Source organism: Leptodactylus fuscus, chromosome 1, assembly GCF_031893055.1.
Source record: "Leptodactylus fuscus isolate aLepFus1 chromosome 1, aLepFus1.hap2, whole genome shotgun sequence".
Lineage (NCBI taxonomy): Eukaryota > Metazoa > Chordata > Amphibia > Anura > Leptodactylidae > Leptodactylus > Leptodactylus fuscus.
The window spans coordinates 21,700,325-21,726,985 of record NC_134265.1 but is presented as its reverse complement, the minus strand read 5'-3'; the positions used below and the strand labels follow the sequence as shown (position 1 = coordinate 21,726,985).

The 26,661-nt window shown below is 44.2% G+C and overlaps 1 protein-coding gene across 5 annotated transcripts in view; it reads right to left on the bottom strand.

Moving 5' to 3' along the window:
* DCC (DCC netrin 1 receptor) overlaps positions 1–19,893 on the bottom strand; it is a 634,243-nt gene extending 614,350 nt beyond the window's left edge. For all 5 annotated transcript variants that reach the window (XM_075267856.1, XM_075267865.1, XM_075267883.1 and 2 more), the window contains exon 1: positions 19,720–19,893. In XM_075267856.1, the coding sequence (XP_075123957.1) occupies positions 19,720–19,810 (91 nt within the window). In that variant the 5' untranslated portion in view covers positions 19,811–19,893. The remainder of the gene's footprint in view (positions 1–19,719) is intronic.
* Between the last annotated feature and the right edge of the window lie 6,768 nt (positions 19,894–26,661).

The window sequence follows — 26,661 nt, the reverse complement described above, 5'->3', positions numbered from 1 at the left end:
TACCTCATCTCCTCGCCCCCTGTCTTTTATCAGGACCTGTCCTTGACCCCTTCTCTTCTCCACCAACATCTGCGGTCTTAGAAAGAACTCATCAGCTCATTTCACATTTACTATAATCTAATTTACATCTCTGCTTGTAATCTCACCATCCTATTATCTTCTAATGTGTCCTTGGTCATGTTCTCGCTTCTGCATGGACAACCTGCTTCTATACCAGAAGTAGAAATCTATGCCGATACTCTAAGATCCTACAAGCTGAACACTTAGGGGTTAATATTTGACTCAAACGTCTGTCTGGCAGCAATTTACTCCCCCCATCCCACCGAAAATGCTCAACCAACCAAGGTGCGTGTGTTTGGTGGAGTCAGGAGGAGTGAACGTTCAGCTGACAACAGTTTAAGGTATTTGGTATCTTAAAGGGGTCTTAAAGGGGTCACCGATATGTGATCTTAGGGTCTAATACCTGGTACCCCTGCCGATCAGCTTGTTTAATGGTGCTCATGAGTTCTGCAGTCACTGGTCACATGGTCCAGTAGAGGGGTTGAGCTGCAGTACCAAACACAACCCCTATGATATGTACAGCATTGGGTTGGTATTCAGTAAAGAACCTACACTTCTCACCTGATCTGCGGAGGCCCCTGTCATTGTCAAACTGAGGTCCCTTAGGCCCACCAAATAAAATGGTCCTGGGGGCTCATCTTCCAACAAAACCTAGGAAACAGACCTTAGAACCTTCAAATGTTAGTGTCTTCTGTTGGACCATTATTGTATCAGGATTTGGAGATCCTTTGGTGGTCCAGTTCAACACTGGTCCCGGTTCTTGGACCCCCATCTAAGGATAGGTCATCAACATATAAGTCCCAGAGAACCTCTTTAAGACTTCAGACTCCATGACATCTATTATATCAATGGCGTAACTCTGGAACCCATAGAAAGGGTTGTCCTAAAGTTACAAGTTTCCCTTCGCCGATCGGCATCCAATCTTTCCCAATCCCATTCGCTCAACCCTACTTATGAGAAGAATCTAAAATAAGTCTGTGGAAAATGGAGATGCAGTCTACTACAGTGCAGACGGAGATGTCCATGACTTAGAGTTATGGTGGTCACCTAGACATGTTTATGCTCAGCAACATGGACTTGCCTCCCATTCCACCAAAAAGGTGAGGTGCCGAGAGCTCTACCCAAGCCCTATAGTTCCTGGAAAGGAGAAATGACTTCTAAGCACAACCTCGTGGATGTCTACAACGTATATTGAACATTCATTTTTCATAGCCGGAGCCACGACAGACTGGGATCGCTCCCATGATTACTTCCTCTACTATTAATGAAGACGCAGCGCTCCACTTTGTTAAGCTAATTTACGCTATAGATCACGGTATGCGTAATTTCCAAATCCTACGACTGTCATCTTATTGTTAATGGAGGTTGCAGCTTGTGTGGCTTTGTGTAATACACAATACATGTAGGGCCTGTTGCAATAACAAGAAGGAAATGATTAGTTTTCTGTAGAGAAAACCAATGGGAGCCTATCGGAGAGGTCGATAGTGACACCGCAACGGGGGACGAGAAGTCTATAGTGATAGTTCATTAGCTGGGGAGGAGAAGCATAGCAATGGCACTTGGGCCCTGGAGCCTGAGCGGGCCCAAAGATCTAAGAATGCCCAGTGGTTCCCAATACTAGAAATGGTAAATTCATAGGAAACAGGACTAACTGCAGAGCTTAAATGGTTAAATGGCTGGGATCAAAGTTTTCTACGATCCTGACCATTAATATCAGTCTAATCTTTATTGGCGATGACACTCACTATGATGTGTGGGAATTATTGATGACATATAATCAGTGACGTAGGAATGGCGGGTACCCGTGGTGAACATTTGACATGGGCCCCCCACCCCAAGCGATGCCTAAGACCCCAACTGATGCTGCCCCCATTATTGCATGCTCTATTATGCCCCATAGTGGTCCCTGTACACAGTATTATGTCCCATAGTGGCCCCTGCACACAGTATTATGTCCCATAGTGGCCCCTGCACACAGTATTATGCCCCATAGTGGCCCCTGCACACAGTATTATGCCCCATAGTGGCCCCTGCACACAGTATTATCCCCCATAGTGGCCCCTGCACACAGTATTATGCCCCATAGTGGCATCTGCACCCAGTATTATGCCCCATAGTGGCCTCTGCACACAGTATTATGTCCCATAGTGGTTTTTGCACACAGTGTTATGCCCTATAGTGGCCCCTGCACACAGTATTATGTCCCATAGTGGCTCTTGCACACAGTGTTATGCCCCATAGTGGCCCCTGCACACAGTATTATGCCCCATAGTGGCCCCTGCACACAGTATTATGTCCCATAGTGGCTCTTGCACACAGTGTTATGCCCTATAGTGGCCCCTGCACACAGTATTATGTCCCATAGTGGCCCCTCACACAGTATTATGTCCCATAGTGGCCCCTCACACAGTATTATGTCTCACAGTGGCCCCTATACACAGTATTATGCCCCACTGTGGACAACCATAAACAATTATTATACTCTGGGGTCTTTTCAGACCAAGCGGTCAAGTGGCCCCCATATTGAATGTTGCGTTGACGTTTTCTTGCCATATCTTTATAATTTCACATCTTTTGTTTTCCTGCAGCTTTTCTATCTGCTTATTAAATATTGGGATGGTTTTTTTTTTAGGATTTTCTGAATGACTGGTGAGCGGGCACTTAATGAGGACAATTTCAGAAATGGTGGACTTTAATTGGATCTCCTCTAAAGCGAGTTACTCTAAAAGCATTGAGTCGTTCTGCTTGGCCGCTCACGATAGTGAAGTTAGCCTACGAAATGGTGACGTTCCAGTGAAAATCTACAATTATCCTGCCAGACGTATCTGGCCTTGAAGAGTCTGATGCTTTGGTTAATGACTTGTTTTCTAAGTTTTCTACAACGTTAATATGTGTGGATTGTAAAATCCTCAAAAGTTTCCCCTCCCTCGTTTAAAAGTAATTGTAAGAGATTTACTATACATTATCATGTAAATCCAAAAGGGGATTTACGTTATGGATTTTCTTATGTAGGGATGAATGTGTTTTATTTTATAATCTAAAATCATTTACAAAAATTGTGGGTTTTTTTTTTGTTTTTTTTTTTTAAATGTAGATTGTGAGCCCCATATAAGAATCACAATGTATATTTTTATATTTTTTTTCATTTAAGTATGTCTTTGTAGAACGGGAGGAAATCCACGCAAACACGGGGAGAATATATAAACTCCTTGCAGATGTTGCTCCTGGCGGGATTCGAACCCAGTGCTCCAGTGCTAACCACTGAGCCACTGTGTTGTACAAATTTGATGCTGAATAATTGTGCAAAACTTTCCATCTGCAAAGGCAAGCCTCAATAAGGGGTATAGTCAAAGGACTGTGGATAAAAACTCCTTGTAAAATGGACAGAATGTTTTTATTTTTTTCATGGCCAATTTGGATCTGTCTGGAACTCATGTCGATCCCACATAGACTTGAGTCTATTGGCAAATGCAGAAACTTGGCCAAAAATAGGACAATTTTCTGATGGTTTCGAAAAGCAAACCATATAAAGCTGCTGTTTCATGGGGCCGTCATCATGATGCTTGCGTCTATTTGTCATGAGGTTGGCACTCCTCATGTGACCGTTGAGGCCCAATGACATGACCACTGAGGCTCGATTAGCTGTCTATGAGGGCATGCAATGTCACCTAGGAATTTGGAAGAGGACCCTGGAAGAATGCTGGACACTGTGTGTTATGTTTCCACGCTTTCTCTGGGCCTACATTTACTCTTACTTTGGGGTATGAAGAGACTCTAGAGAAGAGGGCAATAGTGTTCCAGGCGCACATCCAAAGCAGCAACCTCGACTCCTACCACCACCAAGCATGGCCAAGCCACACAACTTGATACAAACCCAGCACCCCCCAACCAAACAACAGCCAACCACCAAACCAAAAAGACGAACAGACGATGACCAAGGCCCAAATAAAGGCGACCATAGAGGCAAACAAAGAGCAGTACATCGAAGAATGGGGAAACAAAATAAATAACTCCAAGAAACTCACCGTGTACCAATCCCTACATAGGGAATACACCATGGCCACCTAATTGGAGAAAATACCGCACCCCAAATACAGACAGACCCTAAGCCGATACAGAGTGAGCGCCCACAATTTAGAGATTGAAACGGGTGGCACAAGCAGTCCTACAAGCCACAGGAAAAAAGACTGTGCCAACACTGCGACCAATGGGCCTTAGAAGACGAGGCCCACTTCCTACTACACTGCACCAAATACTCAGCTGTGAGGGCCGTCTACTACCAAAGACTCTCTGCCCACATCCCAGACTTCATATCTGCAGACGAGAAGAGGAAATTCTACATCCTACTGGGAGAAGAGGAGACCACTGTGGAGATCGCTGCCCAATACGTGTCCAGCTGTCACCAAACCAGAGGAAGATGAGACCCCAAAGACTATTAAACCCCCCACCCACCACCCAAAGACCTTTAAGCCCCGCCATCACCCACCCACCCCATGCCCACCCATACCCACACGTCCCAAACAGGAACGACAAAACCCCAAGGAAACACGAACCCCCAATTCACACACCCAACACCCACCCCCTTCTCCCACCCCCAACCATTCTTGGCTTTGGGAACACCAAAGGTTTTTCTTTGGTCGTGTTAATAAAGCACCTTTGTATTTGTATTTTAATAGCACTTCTGATTCCTACAATGAAACAGGTGGAGGTTCACCATTCTCTGATCTTGGCCTCTCCAGCATTCTAACCGTTCTGTCGGCCTGCACGTCTCAAGTCAGCGCTGACCTCGGCCCATCCACTGACCTTGCTATCGCCTTTGTACCCTGAACCAATGTCTTCCACCCACCATATCAGATGCCACAAATGCAGACATGGTGGTTCTCCTGCAGCAAAGTCTATATCCTTATACTTATGTTGAAATCCTGGATAGCACTTAGACAAGAGGCGAGAAATTGGTGACCAATTGGATCCATAGCCGTTGGCTTTTACAAGCACGTTGCAACCATTAACTTTTATCATAAGAAATCGGGAGATCCATAGATGATTATTTTGAAGAATTTGTCTGCAATGTTCCCCTTTAAATCAGTGAACGGGTTAAGAGACTGCGGCTTCAGTAGCAGAAACTTCTTCAATTCGTGGCCGCATTTAACATTTGTCCATTGTACGGTCCAGAACTAAAGGAAAATACATTTAGCTCACTATTCATTTATGTTACCAATTACCCTATCAAGGGACTTTCATGGTACACGTCCAAGACTATAAAGAACACCATGAATTATGTATTAACAGCACGCTTCCGCTTTCTTCATAGGTGGCAGAATATCAGCCTTTTAAGAATCGGACTGCTCGGCCAAGAGAATTACTGCAAGGAGAGTTGTAAGTTTTACTTCTCTGTTGGAGACGGATCCCATTAACTCTTTGTCCCTTACGCTAGCCGAGAAATCTAAGGGCGTCCTCAACCTATAACTCCCAATTTTTTGTTCTTTACATAAAAAAAAAGTCTTTAATGGAACCTCCGGAACTTTGTAACATAGTATTAGCTCTGCAATTTCTTTGGGCCAAGAACTAGGTCAGGTTTTGTTGGCTTTTGTGACTTTTACGAGCGAAGAAGTTAAGGCCGATCTATAGTTGGCTACGTGGTTGGCCAACTTGAAGCTATTATGGTAGATTACAGATGACCTATACGCTCAGACTTTTATGACTTTACAGCCATTTTTGGAAGGTGTTAGGAAACATTGAGGTCCATATTGTCAAAATACATGTACATGATTAGAAATAACTCTTCATCGATGTTTCACCATCTCCACCAATGCCATTTCTTTGCTTCTCTTGATGCCTCTACTCTGACTCTAGAGATTTTTCTCTAGCCCCCACCATTCTCAAGCAATCAGTAGTGTTAGTTTTGGTGTTTGATATACTAACTAGACTCTCTAATGTCAAGTGGGTAGTGTCAGACAGGATCAGACAAGGGGGCGTGACTCATACCCTGTTGCCTGCTCCTGCCTGACACTAGCCACTTGACAGTAGAGAGTCTAGTTAATATAAAAAGCATTATAAAAATGCCACTGATTGCTCAGGAAGGGTGGGGGCTAGGGAAAAAAAATCCAACTGAATCCAGAATCAGAAGGATACAAAGAACTGGAGATGATGGAGATGGTGAAAGGTATCAAGCTACCAAAATGATATTAGGTTCTATTCTATCATCTTCTAGTTATGTTTTTTTGTTTGGTGGCCACCATCATTGTAGCTAGGGGGCTTTGCAATAGAGATTTTAAGAGTTGTCCCACAATCACATCTTATAAGGGTCGGATTGCAGGGGTCCCTTTTCTACAACCCTCAAAGATCATGAGAACGATGTTCCTATTTCCCTTACTCAGCAATGGTCATGTATGCGTCCCAATACTCTGTTTACACTCTATGGGACTAGTGGACATAGCTAAGAGTTCAGGTTTGTCAGTCCAATAGTCTATACAATGGAGAAGTAATGGAGATGTCCAACAGTCACTGCATTCATACAAGGGATATGGGAATCTGATTTGCAAATTTCTAGCGATTGGTCACTTCCCATCAATGCAGGGAATACAGTGGTGGTGCCGATTTTACCCTGTTTACCCTATCCAAGTCAGGTAAGAAGTCAGGACCACTGCTTGTGGGGAAAAAGTGCATCACTAAATTGGCAATGCATTAATGGGGTCCAGAGGTTGGCTCACTTTATGAGAAGGGAATGCCCCTTTAAAGGGGTTATGCCATTATGGACACCTATCCAAGGGACAGGGGATAAGTGTCCAATCATAAGGTACCCATCCACTGGGGAATGGCTATCAAAAGTCCCCCCTAAAGCTTCCTTGTGAATGGAGCACCAATGCACTTGTATAAAGGGTGCTCCATTCACTACTATGGGGAAACCAGGGTGCCCGCAGCCCCATAGAAGGGCCCAGACCCCATGTATATTATCCAAATATGGCCAGTAAGGACAAAGTACTGTACAAGGGGACTCAGGTGATCATTGCAAACTATTAGATTGGGAAAGATATATGACCAAGTTCAGTCAAGACCGGGTATAGAAAACCTTTTTTAGACACCCCATTAGAAAATTAATTAATACCAGGGAAGGAGAACCTTGTTTTTTAGCCACAGTGGCCAAATACCCTTTGGAGGACCCTGTGTGTCCATACAAAACATATAGAGTCTATTCATTTTAATAGACATCATGTAATGCCTTAACCTTCCTGCGGTGGCGCTGCAGGGAAACTACACACTTACAGCTAGTTTTCCCTCAGATCACAAGTGATCACTGGAGGTGGGATCAGCTTTGACGTCAAAACAGCGGAATAGAAAGGATTGACGACATAACAGTCAAAAAGTTCCGATGAATGCGCGATTAAAAAAAATTAAAAAATTCTGAAAATAATTTCCAACCAAGAATTGTTACACACCCCAAAGTCATTGTAAATGATACCGCACGTCATGTTCCTATTACATCTTCTATATTCCGCGCACATACGTTCCTAATAGGGCCCTCACAAGGCCGCCGCCGCCGTCCGTACACAAAATTCACAGTAATGATTGAATATGTCAAGACATCCGTCTCCAATTCATTAGTGACCCAGTTTTTTGTTGATGAGCCAGATGGCGGTGGGTCCTTCACGTATCTCCTAATTACCAAAATTCCGCAGTAACAGACTTGTACTCTAATAGATTAATGCCCGTCACACACTTTACTTAACTCCAACAACTGTTCCCATATTTTACACATTTTAATTTAAGATGACCTTTGACAACCGTTTTACACAGTTGGGTTGTTAATACGTCGGAAAGATATTTATAAAGGGAACAGAGAGCACAGCGAAACCAGTTTCAGCTGCAAATATGGCTAATGAATACCAAAAATGAAGAGTTTGGTCGAAATTTGCTTCATGTCCCAATAGGACCTGGATGGGGTCAATATTGTACCCCAAGGGGTCAAGTAACCTGGTGCATATTATGGACGTGAAGATGAAATAATCTCACTGGGTGTCCCCAGTGCTGCGAGAGAACTCTCCATCTTCTTCAGGAACCGGCCTCTACGTGTCGTCTTCCGGCCTGGCTTTCAATCTTCTACGCATGCGCAATTGGCTCGCGACTGCACCTGCACGCAGCCACTTTTTGTGGCCGCTTACGCAAGCTCTTGTAGTAAGCAGCCACAAAAAAATGGCTGCATGCAGGTGGCCCTCTGGCAGAGCCGATGGCGCATGCGTAGAAGTGCTGTTTGAGTACTGCAAGAGAACTAATTTGCATAAAGACGGAAAATGGAATATCTACTGAACGGCGGCACGGAGAACACATCTAAAGGTAGGAGAAGAATAATCTTTCTTAAGGCTATTCCTACGTGTTAGGAAAAAAAGGGATTCTAATGATAGGATCCCTTTAAGATAGACACTTGAGGCTTCCAATCTTACATCCACCGTAGATTATTGTAGATGAAGGGCCAGAAGAAGTGACATACGGCCATTAAATTGTTGGTCCATGAAGACATTCATCATCTATCCATAGTTGGGTGTTTAATTGGGACTCCCACTGGTCATAAGAATGGGGGTCCCAAGATTCATTGATAATTTTTGTGGAAGTCATGCAAGAAATTGTGATTGATGGAGGTTCCAGAAGTTGGACCCCGGTGATCATACACTCAATTCCTATTCTGTAGGTGAACGTTCTCTATGGGACACCCCCGTCAAGGAGGCTTTACCACTTTAGACATTTCAATATTGTATAAACATCTGATAGATGAAGGTCGCACCTTAGGGACCCCAATCTTCAAAGCTATAACATGAAGGTATTGGCTCAATGTACAATCTATACCAGACCAACTTTAATTTATCGTTTATAGTACTAGTCTTCTCATTTTGGTAAGGAACACCTTATTATGGTCCTCCAAAGGCTCCTGGGCTGTGGTGTGACTACACTATCTACATCCCTCAGTTACCTCCTTGCAAATCTATCTGGAGGAATAGGGTTGTCCCCATTTGAAGTGCCCCCCTTCATCTACCCCTAGTTTCATCTTCCCCCACCATTTCTCCCCCGGTTTCATATCCCCCTTCATCTGCCCCATTTTATGTCCCCTCTTCATGTGCCCCCTCCATCTGCCCCAGTTTCATTTCCCCCTCCATCTGCCCCCATTTTCATTCTCCCCCTCATCTCTGCCCCCAATTTCATGTTCCCCTTCCATCGGTGGCCCCAATTTCATGCCCCCCTCCATCTCTGCCCCCAGTATAACATTCCCCTTCCATCTCTGTCCCTAGGTTACTGAGACACACACACAGACACACACTCTCCACCCTGCACCTCACATTCCCCTCCCCTCTCAGTACCACATCTCTTCATCTTCCGGCCGGCACACTTAGACATGCCTCCCTAGTCATGTCACGTGATGTCTGACGTCACACACAGGTCCTTCAGTTTTAAACTTCAGTAGTACAAACTTTCCACCGATTACCCATCGGAAAGTTTAAGTAAAACACTAAAGGGACATAGTGGGACATGCAGGGAGCTGCGCGGGGGGCGCAAACTATTGGCCCGTGGGCCGTGGGTTTGAGACCCCTGATCTAGACGCTGGAATATTTTTGTTACATGATTCCAATGGATACATTGTTCTATTTTGTGTGATATAACCAAATATATATATATTTTATTATGGAACAACCCCTGTAGTTCATTGTCTTACCACCAGGGGCATAGCTATAGCAGATACAGGGTCCTGGTTGCTTATAGGGCCCAATGATACCAGGATTATAAGAAGCACATGGCATTACAGATTGTATTCGCTCTGCTCTAGTCCTCCTCTTGCAACACAAAGCCGCCCAGATGACCGGAACGTAAACACAATGCATTTTGATAAGAATATTGAGCCGTTCTAAGGTATAAGATGCTTTAAGAAAATCTTGTGTCTCGTTTTCTATTATTTGGCCCCACAAAATCCCCGAACAATGGTAGATACGGCAGCTCAGATTATCTGTAAAACTATATAGCATTAGAGACGGCATAGAAGGTGGTGTAAAGATTCAGCATGGACGACCAGCCGGGAATGCTAAGCAGGGAAGGTGGCAGCGGAGGGAAGTCAGGTAGAGCTGAGCCCGGCTTATTGTTTTTATTGATTAAATGGAAGCTTCTCCTGCAGCTAGAAAACACCCGCCGCGTCTCCCGCTGGTCAGAGATGGGCACTACTCGGGAGATGTCAGGTCCGAGTGACAGATGATCGCAAGTAAAAAAATGCACAGCAAAGCGAGAAGAATGCGTTACAGTGTGACAGATGGGCAAGTGAGGGATCTAGTGGAAGAAAAATGGTTGGAGTTAAAGGGGTTGTCCAAGATTTAGATCAGGGACGGCCAGCTCTAGTACCCTTTCTCTCTCGGACTAAGACTGGCCATGATGGAAGCAAAGAGGCTCATTGGCAATCAAAGTTGAAGCCACTTATTGGCTAAAGGGACTGCAAATGGATAGTGGAACGCCGGGGATAGGTTTATTCTTTATGTTGGGCTATGCCCACCATGGCCGTTCCCGAGATTGCTCTCAATCCTGGACAACCCCTTTAACTTTGTCACCAACAGACTTTGCCATTACCATTAGCCATAGCAACATCAAAAAGTCACACCAAAACCGTGCAACAAAAATTTCCAATATGGCGCCACCTTGTTACATTTTGTAACCGCAACAATCACAGGAAATGCAATCCTGTTGGAGTTTGGTAACGGGTCAGACGTTTCTCTACAGCAAAAATCTAATGGACGATGCATGCAAACGCAACTTGCCCCCTGTCCATTACTTAATCACATTTCTAAAAACCGGTCACGACAATAAGTTGCAGACAAGGTGCACAACCGTTTTAGTTGTTCAACTTATGGCGCTGTGTAGCCCCAGCCTTAAAGTAGTTATCAGTGCGACAATACCATGAAATAAGACAAGGATCTGGTCCTCCAACTATGATACATCTAGTAATGGGCTGACTATATGGGGCAGAGGAGCTGAATGAAATCTCCTCACCCCGGAGGAACCCATTACACCCTTGGCATGGGTACTGCCATCAGTAGCGCTCCCTATCAGGCTGTGTGCATAACTGCAGTATGATCACATTCACTTCAGTGGGGCTGCATAGGAAAATATGGGGTTGAATTGCTAAACAAGCCCCGTGGTCCCTTTCATTCTTAGTAGTGTGGGGGCCTCGGGGGTCCGACCCTCACCAGTGATGACATATCCTAGTAATAGTGCATGTTTTCACTTTCCAAGATGGTACCGCAGTCCTACTTTTTCCTAAATTCAGAACACACATTTTTGTAAATTTAGCTAAATTTAAGGGTTTTTTCAGGACAAAGTTATTGATGACTTACTCTTACTCTACCTAACACCACTACTGATCAGCTGATCATCAAGTGGGTGCACTATCTACTTCTGTCTCTGTTTTCCATAGAGTGGCAGGATTTTGGGGTGTATCGACTGTGTCTGTAATCGGCTGTAATATTAGGAAAGATCATCAATATCAAGTTGACAGGGTCGGACACCTGGCACCACCACTGATCAGCTGAAAATCAAGAGGCTGCACTATCTACTTCTGTCTGTTTTCCATAGAGTGGCAGGATTTTGTGGGGTATCGGCTGTGTCTGTAATTGGCTGTAATTTTAAGAAAGATCATCAATATCAAGTTACAGGGTCGGACACCTAACTAGCACCACTACTGATCAGCTGATCATCAAGTGGCTGCACTATCTACTTCTGTCTGTTTTCCATATAGTGGCAGGATTTGGGGGGTATCGACTGTTTCTGTAATTGGCTGTAATTTTAGGAAAGATCATCATTATCAAGTTGACAGGGTCGGACACCTGGCACCACCACTGATCAGCTGATCATCAAGAGGCTGCACTATCTACTTCTGTCTCTGTTTTCTATATTGTGGCAGGATTTGTGGGGTATCGGCTGTGTCTGTAATTGACTGTAATTTTAGGAAAGGTCATCAGTATCAAGTTGACAGGGTCGTATACCTACTTAATGCAACAACTGATCAGCTGATCATCAAGTGGCTGCACTATCTACTTCTGTCTCTCTTCTCCATATAGTGGCAGGATTGAGTGACATTGGCTGTTTCTGTGATCGGCAGTAATTTTAGGAAAGGTCATCAATATCAAGTTACAGGGTTGGACACCTACCTAGCACCGCTACTGATCAGCTGATCATCAAGTGGCTGCACTATCTACTTCTGTCTCTATATAGAAGCAGGATCAGGGGTGGTACCGGCTGTTGGACCCTCAACGATCCGATACTAATAATCTATTCGAAGATTAGACCCTGAATATCATTTGCATGGAAAACCCCTTTAACACTGTCTGTGTATGAAAATACATTTAATTGGTAAATTCACCCCGAAGTTTCACGACTTTGAAAATCCATATAATTAAAAAAAAAAATTCTAATAAAATTCTGCATTTTTATTTCTATAAAACCTGTATCAAAATGTCTGCAATCTAGAAAGCCGAAAATCCTATCCTCCAAATAATTCCACGGATCACATGATCTGAAATTTTTCCAAATTGATTTTTAAAGACCAGATTTATCATTGGGCAAATGAGTGTAATGAAGGGATTTTCTGTGGGACATATATCTATGTATAGAGGACGCAGCAGATGGTCCTATTATAGTGAAGTCGCTACGCCGGCCTCCGCTCTTATCACTGCCGTGCAGCCAAACAAATGTCTCTTCTGTATGGGCTGCATTATAGGAGGCGACGAGGGGCCACATGACGGGATGGCGCGGGTCCAGGAGCGATAAGCCAATGCAAGCATGCATGTGAGATAACGCTACACATACGTGATGTATTACTTTACTACGACACTCACAAACCTGGAGGGGTCTATTGTGTTCTACAGACCAAACTCAAATGGAATAGTTTAGCATCTGCACACGTGACGTCTCCCCATCCTGCTGTATGACGTATCTATAGGCTGCATTGTAGGGGGTATAAAGACACTTCCAGGACTTGATGAATTTTACTTAAGTTATCAGTATCTGATCATTGAGATCCGACACTCGCAGATCAGCTGATCAAAGCTGCAGTCACTTGCATGGGACTGAGCTGCAAATATGGGCCATGTGGCCAATGGAAACCTTGATAGATGATAGATAGTTTATTGTCACCAGAACCAGCATATCACCCCAGCCCTGCAGATAGATAGGTTAGTGTCACCAGAACCAGCATATCACCCCAGCCCTGCAGATAGATAGGTTACTGTCACCAGAACCAGTATATCACCCCAGCCCTGCAGATAGATAGGTTAGTGTCACCAGAACCAGCATATCACCCCAGCCCTGCAGATAGATAGGTTACTGTCACCAGACCCAGTATATCACCCCAGCCCTGCAGATAGATAGGTTAGTGTCACCAGACCCAGCATATCACCCCAGGCCTGCAGATAGATAGGTTACTGTCACCAGACCCAGCATATCCCCCCAGCCCTGCAGATAGATAGGTTAGTGTCACCAGAACCAGCATATCACCCCAGCCCTGCAGATAGATAGGGTAGTGTCACCAGAACCAGCATATCACCCCAGCCCTGCAGATAGATAGGTTACTGTCACCAGACCCAGCATATCACCCCAGGCCTGCAGATAGATAGGTTAGTGTCACCAGAACCAGCATATCACCCCAGCCCTGCAGATAGATAGGTTAGTGTCACCAGACCCAGCATATCACCCCAGCCCTGCAGATAGATAGGTTACTGTCACCAGACCCAGCATATCACCCCAGGCCTGCAGATAGATAGGTTAGTGTCACCAGAACCAGCATATCACCCCAGCTCTGCAGATAGATAGGTTACTGTCACCAGACCCAGCATATCACCCCAGCCTTGCAGATAGATAGGGTAGTGTCACCAGAACCAGCATATCACCCCAGCCCTGCAGATAGATAGGTTACAGTCACCAGACCCAGCATATCACCCCAGCCCTGCAGATAGATAGGTTAGTGTCACCAGACCCAGCATATCACCCCAGCACTGCAGATAGATAGGTTAGTGTCACCAGACCCAGCATATCACCCCAGCCCTGCAGATAGATAGGTTAATATCATCAGACCCAGCATATCACCCCAGCCCTGCAGATAGATAGGTTAGTGTCACCAGACCCAGCATATCACCCCAGCCCTGCAGATAGATAGGTTAGTATCACCAGAACCAGCATATCACCCCAGCCCTGCAGATAGATAGGTTACAGTCACCAGACCCAGCATATCACCCCAGCCCTGCAGATAGATAGGTTAGTGTCACCAGACCCAGCATATCACCCCAGCACTGCAGATAGATAGGTTAGTGTCACCAGACCCAGCATATCACCCCAGCCCTGCAGATAGATAGGTTAATATCATCAGACCCAGCATATCACCCCAGCCCTGCAGATAGATAGGTTAGTGTCACCAGACCCAGCATATCACCCCAGCCCTGCAGATAGATAGGTTAGTATCACCAGAACCAGCATATCACCCCAGCCCTGCAGATAGATAGGTTAGTATCACCAGAACCAGCATATCACCCCAGCCCTGCAGATAGATAGGTTAGTATCACCAGAACCAGCATATCACCCCAGCCCTGCAGATAGATAGGTTACTGTCACCTGAATCATACAGTGTTTCCCCTTGTGAATTGGCACCCTTGTTACTCCAAAGAGCTCTTTTGCATATTAAGTAAAACAGTGTCTTGGCAAAGTAGGCAGCGATTCACAAGGGGAAAACACTGTATGATTTAAATATACTAACCTATCTGCAGGGCTGGGTTGATATGTTCTGCTGGTGACACACTCCCTTTAAGTAATACTTGTATTGATATGATCTATTGAGTCCTATAAACTTACATAGCAAATAGATGCTCTGATGTAATGTTATGTAATGCTATTATCTTATTGCAAACCCTAACTTTGCTTTTTTTTTACCTGAATGTACATCTATAAAGACCCCCCAGTCTATTCTGATTATTAAAACAAACTGTTTTGACCCCCTGGAGAACTCCATCTGTTACCTATGGTGGGGGGTGTAAACTCTGCTTTTCAGGTTTATACCCCCACACCTGGAATATTATATTATGTTTTACTAAAGTACTAGATAGATAGATAGATAGATAGATAGATAGATAGATAGATAGATAGGAGATAGATAGATAGATAGATAGATAGATAGATAGATAGATAGATAGATAGGAGATAGATAGATAGGAAATAGATAGATAGGAGATAGATAGATAGATAGATAGATAGATAGATAGATAGATAGATAGATAGGAGATAGATAGATAGATAGATAGATAGGAGATAGATAGATAGATAGATAGATAGATAGATAGACTGGACCTAAAACTACTCATTGATCAATGCTCAACAAACAAGCCCTAGCCATGCCTCTGCTAGACGTGATGAGTAATAAGTAGCCATCGGGCTCTTGTCTAGTGGCATACCTACCACAGAGCTATACCATGAAGGAAACATGGATAAAGGGAGCCCACTGATAGTTGGACTCATCTCTGCTGCCACTGGGAGTAGCAAACTCTGCACTTCCCCCCTTCCTAAGGAACTTCTTTGTTACTAAGAAAAAGAATGGGTCATACAAAGGAAGATGGAGGACCCAGATCTTGGCTGGGAAGAACAGGTTGCTATATGCCCTCACTCCATACTCTTCTATACACACCACTGCTCTTGTCAAGTCTGAAAATGGGCTTCATTACACAGGTTTGGGCACCAAGAACATGGCTAGATGGTATATGAGCCCCTTGATCACAGGATGGTGGTAGTGGTGGACCTCCTCACTCATGGTTCTCCATAAAATCACTACTCCTTATACAACATGGCCACTTGCATACCATCTAATAGACATGAGGGGGAAGTGTAATTCTCTTTTAGGGTAGTACAGGGCACCCAATGCACCCCAGTTTACAGGCTGCACATTTCCTGCTATATAATCCCACTTCTGACACCAAAAATGGTTTCAAGACATACAAAGTTGCCTTAGTTCCTGCTGCCTCCTGTGCTTCCTCTTCTAAAGTCTCCTAGTAGTATATATTACTTTTCCACAACGTTCCTATTATTCACATTAGTTGTACCCCAAAGCTGGTTAGACATGAGGCGAGCCCCTGTGGCTACACCGGCTGCCATGGTATTTATGTCCATACATGTAACATACAAGTGGCGAGTAATAGAATAGTCAGCCATCAAAGCATAACCCTGCCCCCAGCCTCTGAAAGAACATGGCCCTCCGCAGACCTATAAAAGGTGTGAGAATTTCCCATAAATCACCAGCACATTTTCTATTGCACAGATGGGCTGATTCATAAAAATCAGAGATCTTACCTCTAAAATCACACTATTAGCCCATCGCATGATCCCTGCAGTTTGCAATTGTATAAGCTGAAGATCAGGGTGCGTTGGGAGCGCTGCACTGGAGAGAAGACTTATTGATCCCATTGTTACCCACCTGCCACCCAAACATACCAATAAATAATCATCACATGAGCAGTGTTCCCACCATGCCGTACACAGTGGGCATCAATAACCAGGCTAGAACAGATGCTCAGACGTGTCAGTGTTGATTTATCCAGCGGCAGCAGCAGACCTAACAAGATCCATCAGCCCATTCTATAACAATACCCTGGCTGTGCTGAAGGGAGGGGGGATTACAAAGTTTCCTCTATTGTCAAAGCGAAATTTAAATTTTAAATTTAAACACATTGGATACAAAACGTACAATACGATTCCTCTAATCCGACAATTGACTATTCTGGATTATCAGATGGATTCCTACAAGGCAATACCGCATGCAAAATTAAAAATGCAAAATTTGGAATGACAGATTATTATCACATTTTCTGGATTAGCGCAGGACTGCAACATAATCTCCACCTATTCTTTTAATGCGACGACTGATTATTCAGATTATAATTCAGATTATACCTCCTGCAATATTGAATGCTGACATGGAATGAGATGCAAATTAAATATCGAATTAAAAAATGGCAGATTATGATCAGATTTTCTAGGATTTCGGTACAATCAGCAGCCGGTAATTGTATAATCTGATGATATCCTGCCTCGATAATTATAGAGGCTTCTCCATAGGATCATCTATAGACTGTGAAGCGATGCCTATAGTATTTTTCTCCAGGGCACCTCCTCCCGCTTCTCTCCATTCACTATTACACTATTCATTCTCTAGCCCTCAGTTTCCTTTGCAGAGGCCACCAGCGGCAGCACTGCCTTATATTGTGCTGCTCACCAGGCTTGCATTCAATCAGTCTTACCAACATCCCAGCAGGGGGGCCTTTACTTTGTATTTAAGATGCTGCACTCCTTGGGAGAGATCAGCAGATCATCTTGTAAGAATCCCCTTATCTATGGGACTTGTATGGCGAGCACATTCAGCAATGGAGCTGTCCATTCAGCACCACAGTGTGGAGTCAGTGCAGTTTACCTGTAGTTGTTGGGAACTAGAAGTCCCAGCAGGGAATGACACCCCCTACTATGTAGCGCTATGAATGCTGGGATCTCTAGTTCTGCACTAAACTAAGTCCTCCTGCTGTTTTTTGGCATGCACTGGCATATAGACTGGCATGTATAACCTCTAGAATGTAGCTACTACCTTAATGTCAGACACCGGTTACTCTGTTGCACCACCCCCTATCATGTGTGCTGAGATTTCTAGTTCTATACCAGCCACAGGGTACCCTAACCTCAATCCACATGACATGTAGTATATTGGCTGCACCATGACCTGACAGCAGTGCCCCCCAGATAAGGAGTCATTGATGGACATATAACCTTTCTATCTTAATCCCAGCCACCCCTTACTCTGTAGTGACACCCCCTACCATGTATACTGGGATTTCTAGTTCTACACTAGCCACAGGGTACCCTAACCTCAATCCACATGACATGTAGTATATTGGCTGCACCATGACCTTACAGCTGTGCCCCCCAGAGAAGGAGTCATTGATGGACTTATAGCCTATTTATATTAATCCCAGCCACCCCTTACTCTGTAGTGACACCCCCTACCATGTATTCTGGGATTTCTAGTTATACATTAGCCACAAGGTATACATGCAGTATACTCTCATGTAATATATTAGCTGTACCATGACCTTACAGATTTGCTCCCTAGAGCAGGATGCATTAGACATATAACCTATACAATGTGGCTACTATCAATCCCAGCCACCCCTTACTCTGTAGTGCCGCCCCCTACCATATATTCTGGGATTTCTAGTTCTACTCTCATGCACTATGTTGGCTGCACCATATCCTGACAGATTTGCTCCTTAGAGCAGGAGGCATGGACAGGCATATAACCTATACAATGTGGCTACTATCAAAACTAGCCACCCCTTACTCTGTGGTGCCGCCCCCTACCATATATTCTGGGATTTTTAGTTCTACACTAATGTAATGTATTAGTTGCACCATATCCTGACAGATATGCTCCTTAGAGCATGAGGCATGAACAGGCATATAACCTATATGACATAGCTATTATCTTAATACTAGTGCCACCCCCTACCATGCATGCTGGGATTTCTAGTTCTACACCAGCCGCAAGCTTCCCCTTACCTAAGTCCATTTGCAATATATTGGTTGCAACATTGTGATTCTTCCTGACATTTCTGTGCCCCCCAGAGCAGGCGGCATTGACGGGCATGCAATTTCTCTAATGTAGCCACATTTTACTCTGTAGTGTCACCCCCTACCATACCTGCTGGAATTTATAGTTCTACACTCGCCCTGGGGTGTCCTTAAACTAAGTCTACTTGCAATATATTGGTTGCACCATAGTGATCCTGCCTTACACCTCTGTGCCCCCCATAGCAGGAGGCATTGACAAACATACAATCCCTGTAATAATCTCAGCCACCCCTTGCCATCCCCTACCATGTTTGCTGGTATTTCTAGTACTACATTAGCCACAAGGTATATTGTTTGCAGCATAGTGACATTTCGGTGGCATTGGCTGGCATATACCCTTTATCTTAATACTAACCCCGGCAGTCTTAAGGATTGCAGCTAGCCTTCTGGAGACACCACTACAACTACTACATCAAGCCCCTGGCGCTCAGATTGCAACGCACGTTTAAGGCAGCCAGGCATTAAAGCCTATGACTTTCTCCATAAACCTTGCACAGCACATACAGTACAACTTAACACTGCACCTATTCATTGCACACATATCTTACCCTACACCCCCCCAGCCTTAAGATTTACAACCTTGACACTTGATCCCCAGCCCCTACACTATATGAATATGGAATAGATGGAATAGCAATTACCCCCCCCCCCCCCTTACTCATGTTAATGTAGGGGAAAGTGGTTTGCCAGATACATTCATTGAAAGCATGTCCTATTTATTTACAGGGGATGGGGGTGAATTATTCATTCCAGCCTTCAGGTGCATGATACCCCCCCCCCCCTCCCCTGTAGGTTCTTAATATGTATGTGATTCACCCACTTGCTTTAAATAAAACACTGCAGCAAATACCATATCAAGTCCATGCAATCTGCCCATAGGAAGACGTGAAAGTGCTATAAATGAAATGCAATCGCTCCTTGGAGACAGGAAGGATGAATATATAGGGTAGAAACTGCAATAGGTTCCCATATAGCGGCACTTACCAGCTAGTGATAGGTGGCAGCTATACAACGTATAGGCGAAGATGACATACAGCAGCTTTGGTAGTGAAAACAATCCAAGACAATTCTCCATATTTCAGCAAACACCTCTGGAAAGCTGCACGGTGAGCCCTGCACACATGGACAGCTCAGTTATTTTTGGAGAGGGGTTAAAGGGGGGGATATAGGTATTTTCCTCTACGTAAGGCGCAAACTTAATTTTCGGTCCAAGATTTGGAAATCCGAGAAAACTAACTCAGGGTCTGAGTGAAATCCATCCAAATAAGAATCCCAAAATCCTGAAGAAGAATTAAATCCCGATGCATGAAATCTTGGGAGTTACTTCCATTGCAGAAAAAAAAAAATAAGACTGCGATAAAAAAAAAAAAAAGAAAAATTAAAAAAAAATATAATAATAATATTATAAATTTATTTAAAAAAAAAATAAGGAAAAAAATAATAGAAAAAAATCCAGTCCAGGCTGATGGATCCCTTTTTCTTGTTGGCTTTTGCAGAAGCAGGTTAAAAGCTCTCACTTGTTACTAGTCCACCAGCAGTGTATGTGTGCGGAGAGTCAGATGTATGCATCCATTGATCTGGAGATGTGGAGAGGCTGGGAGTGAAAATGTGGAGATGGGAAGGGAGAAGGAACTGGGTTGTAATGAGGATTGCAGTGAGAAGGACAGAATAGACTTGCAATTCAGCCTTTGTTCAGTGCCAGGGTGCTCAAAACCATATGCAGGAGCGCCCTCTATGGGCCAAGTCCCGGAACCGCACCCTGAGAATAAATTCCGGCTCCCAGTCTGTCATGCTGATTCTCCTGTGACATTTGCTTCATGTTAAAGTAAACTCAATCCAACTCCGCCGCGACGAGAAGGGGGTCAGAGGACTATAAACTTAATTAAAACGCTTTGTCTCTTTTTATCTCTGCTCTGGTGCCGGCGACGACTGCGCAACCCGAAAATAATGGGAGGAATCGCCAAATAATGAATTTTTTTAACGGTTCTGGGTTGTAATTATGTAACGGTAGGCGAGTCTCTTACTTAAGGACAAAACGAAATAAAGGTTAAAGAAATTAGGGAAAATTGGTAATCGCTTTGATCGGGGACAAAAGTCACCGCCGTAGCCTTTACCGGAATGATGGGAATAATTGACTCCATTAATCTTACTCATATTTGGCCACGAGATCGTATTTTTCATGATTAGTCGCCTTTCAGATGAACTATACGGAAATGCCATCGACGGGGGTTTATTATTATTTTTATTATTATTATTATTATTATTATTATTTACTATTATTATTATTATTATTATTATTATTATTAGTCGTAGTAGTATTATTTACTATTATTATTATTATTATTTACTATTTTTATTATTATTATTATTATTATTATTATTTACTATTATTATTATTATTATTATTATTAGTCGTAGTAGTATTATTTACTATTATTATTATTATTTACTATTATTATTATTATTATTATTATTATTTACTATTATTATTATTATTATTATTATTATTTACTATTATTATTATTATTATTATTATTGTTATTATTATTATTATTATTATTATTATTATTATTATTATTATTATTATTATATGTTTCACTACAAGCCGGGTCATTACAAATAATTTGGGGGGTTTGCTACCTATATACCATTATTATACTCTGGGGTCTCCTAAGAGCCCAGAATATTATAAGCCAGGGCTAGGGAACCTTCAGCTGATGTGAAACTACAACTCCCAGCATGCTCCATTCACTTCCAAGAACAGCAGAGCAAGGATGCATGCTGGGAGTTGTAGTTTTGCAACATCTGGAGAGCCGTACGTTCCCTACCCCTGCTATAAGCGGAGGCCCAGGGGAGGTGAGTAAATATAACATAGACCTACTCACTAGGGCCATTCTAATACATTAGGAGACCCTGTTCAAACTTTTTGAAAGTGGAGCTCCCCTACATAATTTAATTTCCTCAGCCCAAGCTCCGTATAAGACCCCTCAACCACTAATGTTACAAAAAAGCCAACAAAGAAGACTCACCTAACCTCATCCCCAAGGACCTACAGCTCCGGCTGTAATGATGTCTGCAGCTCAGCGCTCTTGCACTTCCCTGCCGCGGACATCACTGAAGGCTGAATAATAGAGCACCGAGCTGATACCTGAGTGCTCCACTATAGTATGCAACCTTTATCTGTGTTGAAGTCACAGCCCGACACAGAAGGACATCACCAGGGGGTGCACCTGCTACCACAACACCAGGCACAGATGCCCTATGGTTAAATATAGCTCCCAACTGTCCTACATTCCGCAGGACAGTCCCAATATTAGGGATGTGAGGTGCAAGGTTGACTGTAGGTGGGGAGAGATGTGGAGTGCATGGGTATACTGTGGGGGGAGAGATGTGGGGTGCAGTGCGTACTGTGTGTGGGGGAGATGTGGGGTGCATGGGTGTACTGTTGGGGAAGAGATGTGGGCTGCATGGGTGTATTGTGTGGGGGAGATGTGGGGTGCATGGGTGTACTGTGGGGGGAGAGATGTAGGGTACAGTGTGTACTGTGTGGAAGTAGATGTGGGGTGTAGTGTGTACTGTGTGGGGGGAGTTGTGGGGTGCAGTGTATACTGTGTGGGGGTAGATGTGGGGTACAGTGTGTATTGTGTGGAGGAGATGGGTGCATGGGTGTACCATGGGGGGGAGAGATGCGGTGTTCAGTGTATACTGTGTGTGGGGTGCAGTGTGTACTGTGTGGGGGGAGATGTGGGGTGCAGGGTGTACTGTTGGGTGAGAGATGTGGGGTGCAGTGTTTATTGTGTGGGGGAGATGTGGGGTGCATGGGTGTACTGTGGGGGGAGAGATGTAGGATGCAGTGTATACTGTGTGGGGGTAGATGTGGGGTGTAGTGTGTACTGTGTGGGGGGGAGATGTGGGGTGCAGTGTGTATTGTGTGGAGGAGATGGGTGCATGGGTGTACTATGGGGGGAGAGATGCGGGGTTCAGTGTATACTGTGTGTGAGGTGCAGTGTGTACTGTGTGGGGGGAGATGTGGGATGCAGGGTGTACTGTTGGGTGAGAGATGTGGGCTGCATGGGTGTATTGTGGGGGGAGAGATGTGGGGTGCATGGGTGTAATGTGTGTGGGGGAGATGTGGGGTGCATGGGTGTACTGTGTGGGGGGAGATGTGGAGTGCATGGGTACACTATGGGGTGCTTGGATATACTGTGAGGGAAGAGATGTAGGGTGCACCCAATGAGAAATGGATGGGAATGGGCATAGTCAATTTAGAAGTGTCCTTTAAAAGTTGGGAGGTATGGTATGCGCTCTGTTGCGGCAAACAGCTCTCCTTCGGGATCCTCTACAACCTATCCTGGCCTCTCACCATGTAAACCGTGTCCATGTAGAAAGACTCCATGTTAATAAATTTGACACAAGGTATGAAAAATGCCCAAAGGCCATAGAAATACTTCAGTAATTGGGCACAAGGTGAATAATAAATTGCCTCTTTAGTTTGTTTTTACTTTTTTTATTGCTCTTTATCTTATTTTTTTTCAATGTTATTGTTTTTTTCATCACTGTAATAAAAATAGCGATGCTGTAACTCAGCGCCGCGGCCGAGATCATCCGGAAAAATCCATGAGGGGGCGTTCACACTTACGCCCTGGTCCGTCTGCACTTTGGGTTTCTGTCCTAATCCCCAGAGAAATTGCACAGGGGAAGGCTTGCTGACAGTCAGTTTAAAAACCCATTCATTTGAATAATTTTTAAGAGCAAATCACCAGCGTCCATGTGCGGCCTCTCCGGTTTTTTTGCACGGACACAAAGTCAGACATAAAGGACTTTGTGACCATGCAAAACAAACCAAACAATTTCAACCACAGAGAGGGGTTAAATGTATGTTGACTGATTTAAATGAAATGGTGCAAAAATAGCGCCCCCTCCTGTCTATAGGCTGTGTCTGGTATTGCACGTCGACCCCTTTCAAGTCAACGAGAAATAAAGGACTTAAAGGGGTCTTCCTTTGCATAGGTCATTAATATGTGATTGGTCAACCACCGGGACCCCCACAGATAAGCTGATTAAAGAGGCTGCAGCATACAGGTGAGCCCTGCAGTCTCTTCAATGAATACCACGTACAGCGCCATGCATTGTATGGTGGTTTTACTTGGTATTGCAGCTTAGCCTCATTCACTGGAATGGGATTGCGTTGCCTCTATATCATGTGACAGAGGGGAAGAATCTTTGGTGCTTGTGAGTGTCACAGCCACTTCAAACAGCTGATCTGTAGGGATCTCAGGTGTCGGGCTAAGAATAAGTCATCAATAAATAAGTCCCAGAAAACACATTTATAGCCAGGGGCCCACTGATGCAAAGTGATTCTGGCTGAACTATTGCCTTTCCCCACAGCACCTCCAAAGGACAGATAGAGTATTACATTGTTCCCTTCGAAAACAATGGCCTGTCTATGTAATGCACAGACATGTTGGGTCCTCCAGAGTGAGAGACTCTTTGTCATTGCTGTCTATTCTGGCCAATACATGGGGGTCCTGAATAGAGACCCCCCCCCCCCATGCACACACATCCTTTTATATGAAAATGGGCTTTCCAAACCACAGTATCCCTTTAACTAGATGGCAATCACCCATTGGCTATATGTTTAGGCGGTCAGCAGCTATCTCTGCAAAGACGTGACTGTATACTCTAGCAGACATAAAGCGATGTATACATAGTGCTGTATACACAGCTATGGTAGCTACCAGGACTTGGTCATGTGATCCACTGGGGCTAAGAACTGTAGATGCTGCTGGGTCCTAGAGGACCTGGATCAAAAAATAAAAAAGCTAAAAAAAACCTCCTGCAACACAACATCTAGGGAAAATGGTCCGGTCCTGAAGTGGTTAAACGACAAACCCAGCTCTGCTACATGGGGGCAGATTATAATCTGTAGTATTTTACAATTATCATTATAGTTATGGGGTTTGATGTATTGTAGTTTCTCGGTTCTGTGATTTCGCGAGAAATGAAGACTGGAGGAGACGCGGAGTCAGGGAGGGCTTTAAAAATTTAGCCGAGGCTTTGACCCGTGACACCTTGTTAGCGCAGCGTCCGTCTGGAGACACCTCCGGTATAATCTTCAGAGATATATTATATCCTCGTGTACTTCTCATAGACATCATCGTGTGTGTATGAGAGGAGAGCCGTCGCAGAAATCATAATATTCTATAAGACGTCCTTAGGATATTAAAAATATTATAATGTAACACTTAATAATAATGTAACCATATTACTGTGTAAGGAACAGTTCTATGTGAGTTCTAGTTACCTAGCAAGCCATTGTCTTTGTGTCCAGTGACTACTCATTGTACAGTCAAGGCTCTACCTGCTATGTAAGAGACTGCCTCGCCATGGTGCACAATATTGTTTTACGTTAGTGCCAGTGGGGTAACGATTGTGATGACAGGGGGTGCGAGCACGAGTTAGCCTGGTGGGGTATGGGGGCTGGAGATAGCTGGGGCCGTCACCCACTATGATAGCGGTCGGGAAAAGCCTGGTTTCCCAAAAATTATACATATCGTTAGATATTGCATATCGCCAGGCCCCTTTCCAATTGATGCCAACCCAGGGAAGGTGACTGAAAATAATAAATACTTATACTCACCTCTCCTGGGCTCAGCGTCCTCTCTGGTGCTCTTCCCCAGACCCCAGCGGTCACAAGGTGTGCAGATAATGCTGTGTTGAGGCGCTACTGTGGAGCATATAATACTGGATGGGTGCCACTGTGGGGAGCATATAATACTGGGTGGGTGCCACTGTGGAGCATATAATACTGAGTGTGGGCCACTGTGGATCATATAATACTGTGTGTGGGCCACTGTGGATCATATAATACTGTGTGTGGGCCACTATGGATCATATAATACTGTGTGTGGGCCACTATGGATCATATAATACTGGGTGGGCCACTGTGGATCATATAATACTGTGTGTGGGTCACTGTGGATCATATAATACTGTGTGTGGGCCACTATGGATCATATAATACTGTGTGTGGGCCACTGTGGATCATATAATACTGTGTGTGGGCCACTATGGATCATATAATACTGTGTGTGGGCCACTGTGGAGCATATAATACTGTGTGTGGGCCACTATGGATCATATAATACTGGGTGGGCCACTGTGGATCATATAATACTGTGTGTGGGTCACTGTGGATCATATAATACTGTGTGTGGGCCACTATGGATCATATAATACTGTGTGTGGGCCACTGTGGATCATATAATACTGTGTGTGGGCCACTATGGATCATATAATACTGTGTGTGGGCCACTGTGGGTCATATAATACTGTGTGTGGGCCACTGTGGAGCATATAATACTGTGTGTGGGCCACTATGGATCATATAATACTGTGGGTGGGCCACTGTGGATCATATAATACTGTGTGTGGGCCACTATGGATCATATAATACTGTGGGTGGGCCACTGTGGATCATATAATACTGTGTGTGGGCCACTGTGGATCATATAATACTGTGTGTGGGCCACTGTGGATCATATAATACTGTGTGTGGGCCACTGTGGATCATATAATACTGTGTGTGGGCCACTGTGGATCATATAATTATGGGTGGGGGCCCACTGTGGATCATATAATACTGTGTGTGGGACACTGTGGATCATATAATACTGGGTGGGCCACTGTGGATCATATAATACTGTGTGGGGGCCACTGTGGATCATATAATACTGTGTGTGGGCCACTGTGGAGCATATAATACTGTGTGGGGGCTACTGTGGATCATATAATACTGTGTGTGGGCAACTGTGGAGCAAATAATACTGTGTGGAGCCACTGTGGAGTATATAATACTGTGTGTGGGGCCACTGTGGAGCATATAATACTATGTTTGGGACCACTGTGGAGCATGTATTGCTGTCT